Source organism: Nerophis lumbriciformis, linkage group LG15 (assembly GCF_033978685.3).
Source record: "Nerophis lumbriciformis linkage group LG15, RoL_Nlum_v2.1, whole genome shotgun sequence".
In the NCBI taxonomy this organism is placed as follows: domain Eukaryota; kingdom Metazoa; phylum Chordata; class Actinopteri; order Syngnathiformes; family Syngnathidae; genus Nerophis; species Nerophis lumbriciformis.
In genome coordinates this window covers 37,679,971-37,692,614 of record NC_084562.2, presented here as the reverse complement: position 1 = coordinate 37,692,614, position 12,644 = coordinate 37,679,971, and the positions used below count along the sequence as shown (strand labels likewise).

Below are 12,644 nucleotides of genomic sequence, written 5' to 3'. Positions count from 1 at the left end.
TTCCTTAAACCAAGTAGAAATATGGCAATGAGGCCGTCTTTTTATGTCATAGTTTAGCGGCTATTCCAACAAGACAGACTCACCAATGCGTGGGATTCTATTTTTGGACACTCAAGTCCAAGGAAGGATTGTTTTTCACAGTGTTTGGCTGTACGATAACTAAGACGGTGTACAAAATATGGGCAAACTTTTGGTGAAAATTGTCATCAAAAACCAAACCCACAAAAGTGGGGTGGACGAAAACCGATGTTCTACTGTTACTACTATGATCAATATACCTGTTACCTGTTACAATCTTGACTTCTCTTTTTTGTCTTTAGATCCACTGAGCTGGATTCCAACTGGAACTGGTTTCAGCTTAGATGTATGCAGGTTGGGGGCAATGCCAATGCAGTAAGTCAACACAGGACAAACAAGTAAAAGTCGGCCCGGAATAAAGTAGAATTAAAAAGATGTATACTTTTGATTGTCTGTATTATAGTTTTATTTTGTCTGTGTTTCGCATACTTGACATAACCCACCTTGTCTTCCTGTTTGAAGACTGCATTCTTCCGCCAACATGGCTGCTCCACTAATGACACCAATGCCAAGTATAATAGTCGTGCTGCCCAAATGTACCGAGAGAAGATTCGTCAGCTAGCGAATGCTGCATTGTCAAAGTATGGAACAGATGTGAGTATCAGTCCAGCACACACAATTAGATAGATAAAGGCTTCGTTATTTACCAACACTTCTTCTATAGTCAGAACATCTGTCCTATTTTGTATGTCAAAGCCATCATTAAAACTCTTTTCCTGTATCAAAGGTTAAAGAGATAAATAGATAGATCAAGTGATTATCAGTGTGTCAGCAACATTACCAGGTCATGTTCAGAGTCCACAGGGTGTGTACTAGCATCGACACAATTGGAATGTGGGCAATTCTAAATTATGTACAAATACTGATTATTTATGTATGTTAAATTAATAGAAACATGTACTCCGGCTTCCTCCCACCTCCAAAGACATGCCCTGGGGATTGGTTGATTGGCAACACTAAATTGGCTCAGTGTTTGAATGTGAGTGTGAATGTTGTCTATCTGTGTTGGCCCTGTGATGAGGTGGCGACTTGTCCAGGGTGTACACTGTCTTCCGCCCGAATGCAGCTGAGATAGGCTCCAGCACCCCCCTCGACCTCAAAAGGTACAAGCGGTAGAAAATGGATGGATGGGTTCTAAAATGCAGAACTAATGCGGACATCAACTAAACCTAAACCCCCCCGCCCCAACCCCTTCCACATCCCACCCCCCGGATTGTAAATAATGTAAATGATTCAATGTATATACTCTGATGATTAACTTGTGTGATGACTGTATTATGCTGATAGTATATATTTATACCATGAATTGATTAACGTGGACCCCGACAAGTTGAAAAACTTATTCGGGTGTTACCATTTAGTGGTCAATTGTACGGAATATGTACTGTACTGTGCAATCTACAAATAAAAGTCTCAATCAATTAATCAATCAATCAACATATGGAGAAGGCTATCCTATGCAAGCCATGGCGAAAAGCTAGCTGGAATGTGAAGTAGTGACACAAGAATAAATGCTTTGTACACTTTAACAGAAGTCTAACTGGAACCGGATTACAGCACAGAGTAACTAGCTAAAAGGAAGAAATAATCAAAGAGATGAATAAGTTAAAAGAGAGTATGATGTCCACATAGTATGGCTGGTAACACTCTCAGCCAAATATATGAATGTGCAGGTTTAGACACACATCTTTGAGCTGCAAGTTTAAAGTGTCTGGGCATTATGTGGGTAGAAGGCAAGAAAATTAAATCAGGACGTTCATTTATTTTATTACTTGGCAAGCAGCTACAGTTCTCACGTATTTAGTCTTCTATATATATTTCTATGCTGTGCTCACTCTCATCCAAAAAAAACGAAATACGTACATCTTTCCTTCTGCAGCTATCGATCGACTCTTCGGGGGGAAGCACTCCAGCAGCACCTGAAAAGAAAGAGACCGACTTTTTTGCAGAACACACACAGGTAATTGGGGTAAATTCTGCATGATAAATGATGAATACAAGCATAGTTTTTGAGGTAACTTGGCAAATAATGCATAAAGTCCAATTTTGGCTGCTCATAGCCAAACTAACAACAGAAGTAGTATTACTACAGCTGATTTCAGGTATAGATCAACACAGTTTTTTTTAATTGAGACATCCATGTTAAATACATTTTAAATTGTTACCAAATATACAGTCTGAAGCTGACTAGAGGAAAATTGTAGATGCAACCATGTAGGGATGCAACGATTATAGATATTAACCATAGGATTATAGTCTTGAGTAATAGTTGTGGTTTTACAATGATCACTATTATTATGCATTTATTTATAAGACAACAAATAAAATAAACAATCACATAGACATATCGTAGACATTTTGATGTTGTTTATCGCTGTCGACAATAACAGTAATCAAATAACATTGGAAATAAAAACAAAAAGTCACCTCTGCTCCTAAATATCCTGATGTTGTTTTACTTTTGCTATATTAACTTACAATGCCTACAGTTTATTCAACACAGACCGGAAGAAGCAATCTCTAACGTTAAAGTACCAGTAGAGTGGAAAAACAAGTTGCCTCTATATTGAAGTTATTACCGTATTTTTCGGCGTATAAGTCGCACCGGAGTATAAGTCGCACCTGCCGAAAATGCATAATAAAGAAGGAAAAAAACATATATAAGTCGCACTGGAGCCCTAAACTATGAAAAAAACTGCGACTTATAGTCCGAAAAATACGGTATTATATATATCTGATGTATGACACCGAAAGACTTCCAAAGTGTGTAAATAGATATGATCAAAACACTAACTCAATTTAACTTGGTTATTATGCCTTACTTATACGTGGAAAGCAGGGTGGGGATCTTGCAAATGCTTCACCATATTTAACGTAGCAGCTTAGCAACTATCTTTTGGGCAGTTTTGCAAATGGTTGGGCCTTTGTCTTCAGTGACTCGCTGGTCCTTTTTTAGGTATCTGAAATGTTCCCTCACTGCCTCTGCTTTTTGGGTGGTAACAGTTCTCTGCTTTGTCCTGCTGCCATTTTAAGCTAATGTAGCATACTTACGTGTCTCTTCATAGGTGCATATAAGCGCCTGCACTGCCAGTGTAAGTTTGTTCTCGTTTCTTGTAGGTTCTGCCAAAAATAACTTATCAGTATAATGACGGTTTATAGCAGGCGTAGGCAACTTATGGCACAGGAACTACAAACCCCGTTTCCATATGAGTTGGGAAATTGTGTTAGATGTAAATATAAACGGAATACAATGATTTGCAAATCAAAAAAAAAAGTTAATTAGTATTTTATTGAAGGAAATTAGTATTTGATCCTCAACGAAACGGTAAGCATTCTGACACCTACAGTTATGTACCCATGAAGCACACAAATTAGTCCCGTTTCTACAAACCACGTTTCCATATGAGTTGGGAAATTGTGTTAGATGTAAATATAAACGGAATACAATGATTTGCAAATCATTTTCAACCCATATTCAGTTGAATATGCTACAAAGACAACATATTTGATGTTCAAACTGATAAACATTTTTTTTTTGCAAATAATCATTAACTTTAGAATTTGATGCCAGCAACACATGACAAAGAAGTTGGGAAAGGTGGCAATAAATACTGATAAAGTTGAGGAATGCTCATCAAACACTTATTTGGAACATCCCACAGGCGAACAGGCAAATTGGGAACAGGTGGGTGCCATGATTGGGTATAAAAGTAGATTCCATGAAATGCTCTGTCATTCACAAACAAGGATGGGGCGAGGGTCACCACTTTGTCAAAAAATGCGTGGGCAAATTGTTGAACAGTTTAAGAAAAACCTTTCTCAACCAGCTATTGCAAGGGATTTCACCATCTAAGGTCCATAATATCATCAAAGGGTTCAGAGAATCTGGAGAAATCACTGCACGTAAGCAGCTAAGCCCGTGACCTTCGATCCCTCAGGCTGTACTGCATCAACAAGTGACATCAGTGTGTAAAGGATATCACCACATGGGCTCAGGAACACTTCAGAAACCCTCTGTCAGTAACTACAATTGGTCGCTACATCTGTAAGTGCAATTTAAAACTCTCCTATGCAAGGCGAAAACCGTTTATCAACAACACCCAGAAACAGCGTCGGCTTCGCTGGGCCTGAGCTGCCTTTCAATCAAATAATCAGCTTCATAGTATATCAGGGTCTCCAAACTACGACATACGGGCCAAATGCGGCCCGCCAGCGTCATCAGTCTGACCCACAGGACTTTCCAAGTCAAATTTGACGTCTGGCCCGCGGAATACCAGGAGGTAGATTTTTATAACATTACAGTTCTGTCATTGTAAACATGCCGTCATCTTGTGAACGATGTTAGTACTGGTAGTCAACATCCATGAGTGTTATTTTACAGTTTCTTAAGCTTAGCATATCTTCATAGCATATCTTTTTAACAACCTTTCCCGCTCAAAATGCAAATAAACCATAACCAACATAGAAAGTTTACACTAGTGGCACACAATCTGTCCACCGAACTTTATGGATATTATTTAAATGTCTAAGCACCATACACAATTCAACATTACATTTACAAATCATGAATGGTAATATGAAAAAACACACTCTCTCCGTGTCGCATTTTAGTCGTTTGATATTTCTGATTCATTACAAAACTATAAAGAGGTTGTCCCGGAAGTAAACACGATAGGAGTCAAACTTTCACATACTTTCAATATACAATGTTTTATCGTTTATACTTCATAGTATAGAGTCGTCAGTATTAGATTTGGAGTGGGATGGGGTTTAGTAACAATTTAAAAAATGTGTTGGCTGTTAGGTCTAGCTTGTTTCATTTAATGCAAACTGAAGTGTCTCTAATATTTTATTTCCTGATAACGTTGTAAATCCTACATTTTTCATAATCAACGCTCGCTGTTTGGTGAAAAAAGTGTTGTTTGTGTTTGTGTGTGCTTGTGCGTACGTGTGTGTGTGTGTGTGTGTGTGTGTGCGCGCAAGCACATCCATAATCATTATTAGTGATTCCCCCCCGAGAATTGGGCTGTATAGCAGGTTGTACTGTATTTTTACATGTTTGGTAAACCTCTCTCTTCAATTTCATTGCGATTACCAAATACGTGTAAAAATAGCTGTGTAAACTGGATCTGCACAAGGACACAGGCATTCTGAATGAGACCGCAGACGGAGTTGGAATAAATAATAAACAGGTTTTGCCTTAAAATTTTGACTATGATTTAAGTTAGTGTATTGATTTACAGTAGATATCAGAATTATTTGAATCCTCTATATAATGGCGTTACATATACAGTGGGGCAAAAAAGTATTTAATCAGCCACCAATTGTGCAAGTTCTCCCACCTAAAAAGATGAGAGGCCTGTAATTTTAATCATAGGTAAACTTCAACTATGTGAGACAGAAGGGGTGGGGGATAATCCAGGAAATCACATTGTAGGATTTTTTAATTAATTAATTAGTAAATTCCTCTTTAAATTAAGTATTTGGTCACCTACAAACAAGCATTCCTGGCTTTCACAAACCTGTAGCTTCTTGTTTAAGTAGCTCCTCTGTCCTCTACTCATTACCTGTATTAATGGCACCTGTTTGGCCTCGTTATCAGTATAAAAGACACCTGTCCACAACCTCAAACAGTCACACTCCAAACTCCACTTTGGCCAAGACCAAAGAGATTTCAAAGGGCACCAAAAACAAAATTGTAGACCTGCATCTGGCTGGGAAGACTGATTCTGCAATAGGTAAGCAGCTTGGTGTGAAGAAATCAACTGTGGGAGCAATTATTAGAAAATGGAAGACATACAAGATTACCTCCTTCGATCTGGGGCTCCATGAAAGATCCCACCCCGTGGGGTCAAAATGATCACAAAAACGGTGAGCAAAAATCCCAGAATCACACAAGGGACCTAGTGAATGACCTGCAGAGAGCTGGGACCAAAGTAACAAAGGCTATCATCCGTAACACGCTACACCGCCAGGGACGCGAATCCTGCAGTGCCAGACGTGTCCCCCCGCTTTAGCCAGTACATGTCCAGGTCCATCTGAAGTTTGCTAGAGAGCATTCGGATGATTCAGAAGAGTATTGGGGGAATGCCATGTGGTCAGATGAAACCAAAATATAACTTTTTGGTAAAAACTCAACTTGTTGTGTTTGGAGGAGAAGGAATGCTGTGTTGCCTCCTCTCTGAGCTTCCACCTTACCGTGGTAGAGGAGTTTGCGTGTCCCAATGATCCTAGGAGCTATGTTGTCCGGGGGTTTCTATGCCCCCTGGTAGGGTCTCCCAAGGCAAACTGGTCCTAGGTGAGGGATCAGACAAAGAGCAGCTCGAAGACCTCGATGAAGAACACAAACCAAGGACCCAGATTTCCCTCGCCCGGACGCGGGTCACCGGGGCCCCCCTCTGGAGCCAGGCCCGGAGGTGGGGCACGATGGCGAGCGCCTGTCCCCATGGGGCCCGGCCGGGCACAGCCCGAAGAGGCAACGTGGGTCCCCCCTCCAATGGGCTCACCACCCATAGCAGGGGCCATAGAGGTCGGGTGCAGTGTGAGCTGGGCGGCAGCCGAGGGCAGGGCACTTGGCGGTCCGATCCTCGGCTACATAAGCTGGCTCTTGGGACGTGGAACGTCACTTCGCTGGGGGGGAAGGAGCCTGAGCTAGTGCGTGAGGTGGAGAAGTTCCGGCTAGATATAGTCGGACTCACTTCGACGCACAGCAAGGGCTCTGGAACCACTTCTCTTGAGAGGGGCTGGACTCTCTTCCACTCTGGCGTTGCCGGCAGTGAGAGGCGACGGGCTGGGGTGGCAATTCTTGTTGCCCCTCGGCTCAAAGCCTGCACGTTGGAGTTCAACCCGGTGGACGAGAGGGTAGCTTCCCTCCGCCTTCGGGTGGGGGGACGGGTCCTGACTGTTGTTTGCGTTTACGCGCCAAACAGCAGCTCAGAGTACCCACCCTTTTTGGATTCACTCGAGGGAGTACTGGAGAGTGCTCCCCCGGGTGATTCCCTCGTTCTACTGGGGGACTTCAACGCTCATGTCTGCAGCGACAGTGAAACCTGGAGAGGTGTGATTGGGAAGAATGGCCGCCCGGATCTGAACCCGAGTGGTGTTCTGTTATTGGACTTTTGTGCTCGTCACAGATTGTCGATAACAAACACCATGTTCAAACATAAGGGTGTCCATATGTGCACTTGGCACCAGGACACCCTAGGCCGCAGTTCCATGATCGACTTTGTAGTTGTGTCATCGGATTTGCGGCCTCATGTTTTGGACACTCGGGTGAAGAGAGGGGCGGAGCTTTCTACCGATCACCACCTGGTGGTGAGTTGGCTGCGATGGTGGGGGAGGATGCCGGACAGACCTGGCAGGCCCAAACGCATTGTGAGGGTTTGCTGGGAACGCCTGGCAGAGTCTCCTGTCAGAGAGAGTTTCAATTCCCACCTCCGGAAGAACTTTGAACATGTCACGAGGGAGGTGCTGGACATTGAGTCCGAGTGGACAATGTTCCGTACCTCTATTGTCGAGGCGGCCGATTGGAGCTGTGGCCGCAAGGTAGTTGGTGCCTGTCGTGGCGGTAATCCTAGAACCCGTTGGTGGACGCCGGCGGTGAGGGATGCCGTCAGGCTGAAGAAGGCGTCCTATCGGGTTCTTTTGGCTCATGGGACTCCTGAGGCAGCAGACAGGTACCGACAGGCCAAGCGGTGTGCGGCTTCAGCGGTCGTGGAGGCAAAAACTCGGACATGGGAGGAGTTCGGGGAGGCCATGGAAAAAGACTTCCGGACGGCTTCGAAGCAATTCTGGACCACCATCCGCCGCCTCACGAAGGGGAAGCAGTGCAGTGTCAACACCGTGTATGGTGGGGATGGTGCTCTGCTGACCTCGACTGCGGATGTTGTGGATCGGTGGAGGGAATACTTCGAAGACCTCCTCAATCCTACCAGCACGTCTTCCTATAAGGAAGCAGGGCCTGGGGAATCTGTTGTGGGCTCTCCTATTTCTGGGGCTGAGGTTGCCGAGGTAGTTAAAAAGCTCCTCGGTGGCAAGGCCCCGGGGGTGGATGAGACCCGCCCGGAGTTCCTTAAGGCTCTGGATGTTGTGGGGCTGTCTTGGTTGACAAGACTCTGCAACATCGCGTGGACATCGGGGGCGGTACCTCTGGATTGGCAGACCGGGGTGGTGGTTCCTCTCTTTAAGAAGGGGAACCGGAGGGTGTGTTCCAACTATCGTGGGATCACACTCCTCAGCCTTCCCGGTAAGGTCTATTCAGGTGTACTGGAGAGGAGGCTACGCCGGATAGTCGAACCTCGGATTCAGGAGGAACAGTGTGGTTTTCGTCCTGGTCGTGGAACTGTGGACCAGCTCTATACTCTCGGCAGGGTCCTTGAGGGTGCATGGGAGTTTGCCCAACCAGTCTACATGTGCTTTGTGGACTTGGAGAAGGCATTCGACCGTGTACCCCGGGAAGTCCTGTGGGGAGTGCTCAGAGAGTATGGGGTAACGGACTGTCTTATTGTGGCAGTTCGCTCCCTGTATAATCAGTGTCAGAGCTTGGTCCGCATTGCCGGCAGTAAGTCGGACACGTTTCCAGTGAGGGTTGGACGCCGCCAAGGCTGCCCTTTGTCACCGATTCTGTTCATAACCTTTATGGACAGAATTTGTAGGTTCAGTCAGGGCGTTGAGGGGATCTGGTTTGGTGGCTGCAGGATTTGGTCACTGCTATTTGCAGATGATGTGGTCCTGATGGCTTCCTCCGGCCAAGATCTTCAGCTCTCACTGGATCGGTTCGCAGCCAAGTGTGAAGCGACTGGGATGGGAATCAGCACCTCCAAGTCCGAGTCCATGGTTCTCTCCCGGAAAAGGGTGGAGTGCCATCTCCGGGTTGGGGAGGAGATCTTGCCCCAAGTGGAGGAGTTCAAGTACCTCGGAGTCTTGTTCACGAGTGAGGGAAGAGTGGATCGTGAGATTGACAGGCGGATCGGTACGGCGTCTTCAGTAATGCGGACGCTGTATCGATCCGTTGTGGTGAAGAAGGAGCTGAGCCGGAAGGCAAAGCTCTCGATTTACCGGTCGATCTACGTTCCCATCCTTACCTATGGTCATGAGCTTTGGGTCATGACCGAAAGGACAAGATCACGGGTACAAGCGGCCGAAATGAGTTTCCTCCGCCGAGTGGCGGGGCTCTCCCTTAGAGATAGGGTGAGAAGCTCTGTCATACGGGGGGAGCTCAAAGTAAAGCCGCTGCTCCTCCACATCGAGAAGAGCCAGATGAGGTGGTTCGGGCATCTGGTCAGGATGCCACCCGAACGCCTCCCTAGGAAGGTGTTTCGGGCACGTCCGACCGGTAGGAGGCCACGGGGAAGACCCAGGACACGCTGGGAAGACTATCTCTCCCGGCTGGCCTGGGAACGCCTTGGGATCCCCCGGGAGGAGCTGGACGAAGTGGCTGGGGAGAGGGAAGTCTGGGCTTCCCTGCTTAAGCTGCTGCAACCGCGACCCGACCTCGGATAAGCGGAAGAAGATGGATGGATGGATGGATGGAATGCTGTGTTGCATACAAAGAACACCACACCAAACGGTGAAGCATAGAGGTGGAAACATCATGTGTTTTGGGGCTGTTTTTCTGCAAAGGGACCAGGACGACTGATCCGTGTAAAGGAAAGAATGAATGGGGCATTGTATCATGAGATTTTGAGAGAAAACCTCCTATCAGCAAGGGCATTAAAGATGAAATGATGATTGATGATGATGATGTCATGCTGAAAGACTGGGTCTTTCAGCATGACAATGATCCCAAACATACCACCCGGACAACGAAGGAATGGCTTCGTAAGAAGCATTTCAAGGTCCTGGATTGGCCGAAGCCAGTCTCCAGATCTCAGCCCAATAGAAAATCTTTGTAAGGAGTTGAAAGTCTGTGTTGCCCAGCGACAGCCCCAAAATATCACTGCTCTTGAGGACATCCGCATGGAGGAACGGGCCAAAATACCAGCAACAGTGTGTGAAAATGTTTGACATCTGTCATTGCCAACAAAGGGTACATAACAAAGTATTGAGATGAACTTTTGTTATTGACTTATTTTCCACCATAATTTGCAAATAAATTATTTAAAAATCAGACAATGTGATTTTCTGGATTTTTTTTCTCATTTTGTCTCTCATAGTTGAGGTATACCTATGGTGGCCTCTCTCATCTTTTTAAGTGGGAGAACGTGCACAATTGGTGACTGACTATAAATACTTTTTTGCCCCACTGTATATGTATGTATGTGCATGTATGCATGCATGCATGCATAAACCAGGCAGTGCTCATCACAAGGCCAATACCATCCTCACAGTGAAGCATGGTGGTGGCAGCATTATGCTGTTTTTTGGCGACAGGAACTGGGAGACTAATCAGGATAGAGGGAAAATGCAGCAGTATACAGAGACATCCTGAATGAAAACCAACACTTCCCATCCAATCTGATGGAGCTAAAGAGGTGCTGCAAACAGGAATGGGCGAAACTGCACAAAGATAGGTGGGCCAACTTGTGGCATCGTATTCAAAAAATGGCTGTAATTGCTGCCAAAAGTGCATCAACAAAGTATTAACAAGAGGGTCTGAATACCTTTGGACGTGTGATTTTTGAGTTTTTTTCATTTTTAATGATTTTGCAAAAAATTCTATATTTGTTTTTTTCTGTCAAGATGGGTTGCTGAGTGTACATTTACGAGAAATAAAATTGACTTGTTTAATTTTAGCAAATTGTTGCACTGAAACAGTGAACAATTTAAAGGGGTCTGAATACTTTTAGTACCCACTATATATACATATATATATCTGTTCTTTGTTCCCTGGCCAAATTATTTAAACCCAATGCGGCCCCCTTGTCAAAGTTTGGAGAGCCCTGGGATAAACCCCTTTCGAAAAGAAAAAAGATGTCAAATAGTGTAGATTTCAGGACAAATGGACAGAGGAATTTGCCTTTATGGAGAGCAGGTTCTGCGGTGTGTCAAATATGAAATGACAACATTTCCTCAATGAAATGTTCAAATGTGAGGTGGCACTTCGATATGCATCACATTAAAAATAACTAAGACATATCCGATTTATTATTGGTTTGCTTCAGTATACAATGTAGTAGTTATGAAGAATTATTTTATACTTTTTATACTCTAAAATTGTTTGTCTTAAATAATGCACACACTTAGTTGTATTTGATGTTAAAAAAAATATCATGACTGTCACTGAAATTAATTTTAAAATAGTTGGATTTCCAAAAAATATCATTTGGCGCTCAAGGAAATACATTTTAAAATATTTGTTTCATGGCTCTCTTCAATCAATCAATCAATGATCAATCAATCAATGTTTACTTATATAGCCCTAAATCACAAGTATCTCAAAGAGCTGCACAAGCCACAAGGACATCCTCGACTCAGATCCCACATCAGGACAAGGAAAAACTCAACCCAATGGGACAATGAGAAACCTTGGAGGGTACCGCAGATGTGGAGACCCCCCCTGGGCGACCGGTACAATGGACGTCGAGTGGATGTAGCATAATATTGTGAGAGTCCAGTCCATAGTGGATCTAACATAATAGTGAGAGTCCAGTCTATAGTGGGGCCAGCAGGAGACCATCCCGAGCGGAGACAGGTCAGCAGCGCAGAGACGTCCCCAACCGATGCACAGACGAGCGGTCCATCCCGGGTCTCGACTCTGGACAGCCAGCGCTTCATCCGTGGCCACCAAAAAATGCAAAAAATGATCCTGACCCTTGGTGTATATTGAGTAAGGATGACTGAAAATGTTTAATTTAGGCCAAAAATATGTAGGCTATCCATCCATCCATCTATCTTCTTCCGCTTATCCGAGGTCGGGTCGCGGGGGCAGCAGCCTAAGCAGGGAAGCCCAGACTTCCCTCTCCCCAGCACTTTGTCCAGCTCTTCCCGGGGGATCCCGAGGTGTTCCCAGGCCAGCCGGGAGACATAGTCTTCCCAATGTGTCCTGGGTCTTTGCCGTGGTCTCCTACCGGTCGGATGTGCCCTAAACACCTCCCTAGGGAGGCGTTCGGGTGGAATCCTGACCAGATGCCCGAACCACCTCATCTGGCTCCTCTCGATGTGGAGGAGCACCGGCTTTACTTTGAGCTCCCCCCGGATGGCAGAGCTTCTCACCCTATCTCTAAGGGAGAGCCCCGCCACCCAGCGGAGGAAATTAATTTCGGCCGCTTGTACCCATGATCTTGTCCTTTCGGTCATAACCCAAAGCTCATGACCATAGGTGAGGATGGGAACATAGATCGACCGGTAAATTGAGAGCTTTGCCTTCCAGCTCAGCTCCTTCTTCACCACAACGGATCGATACAGCGTCCGCATTACTGAAGACGCCGCACCGATCCGCCTGTCGATCTCACGATCCACTCTTCCCTCACTCGTGAACAAGACTCCGAGGTACTTGAACTCCTCCACTTGGGGCAGGGTCTTCTCCGCAACCCGGAGATGGCACTCCACCGGTTTCCGGGCGAGAACCATGGACTCGGACTTGGAGGTGCTGATTCTCATCCCAGTCGCTTCACACTCAGTTGCGA

The 12,644-nt window shown here is 45.2% G+C and overlaps 1 protein-coding gene across 3 annotated transcripts in view; it reads left to right on the top strand.

Annotated features, from left to right (window-relative positions):
• The window catches only part of arfgap2 (ADP-ribosylation factor GTPase activating protein 2), a 39,274-nt gene that overhangs the window by 8,612 nt on the left and 18,018 nt on the right, over positions 1-12,644 (top strand). For all 3 annotated transcript variants that reach the window (XM_061975173.1, XM_061975172.1, XM_061975171.1), the window contains exons 3-5: positions 321-393; positions 541-672; positions 1,958-2,038. In XM_061975173.1, the coding sequence (XP_061831157.1) occupies positions 321-393; positions 541-672; positions 1,958-2,038 (286 nt within the window). The remainder of the gene's footprint in view (positions 1-320; positions 394-540; positions 673-1,957; positions 2,039-12,644) is intronic.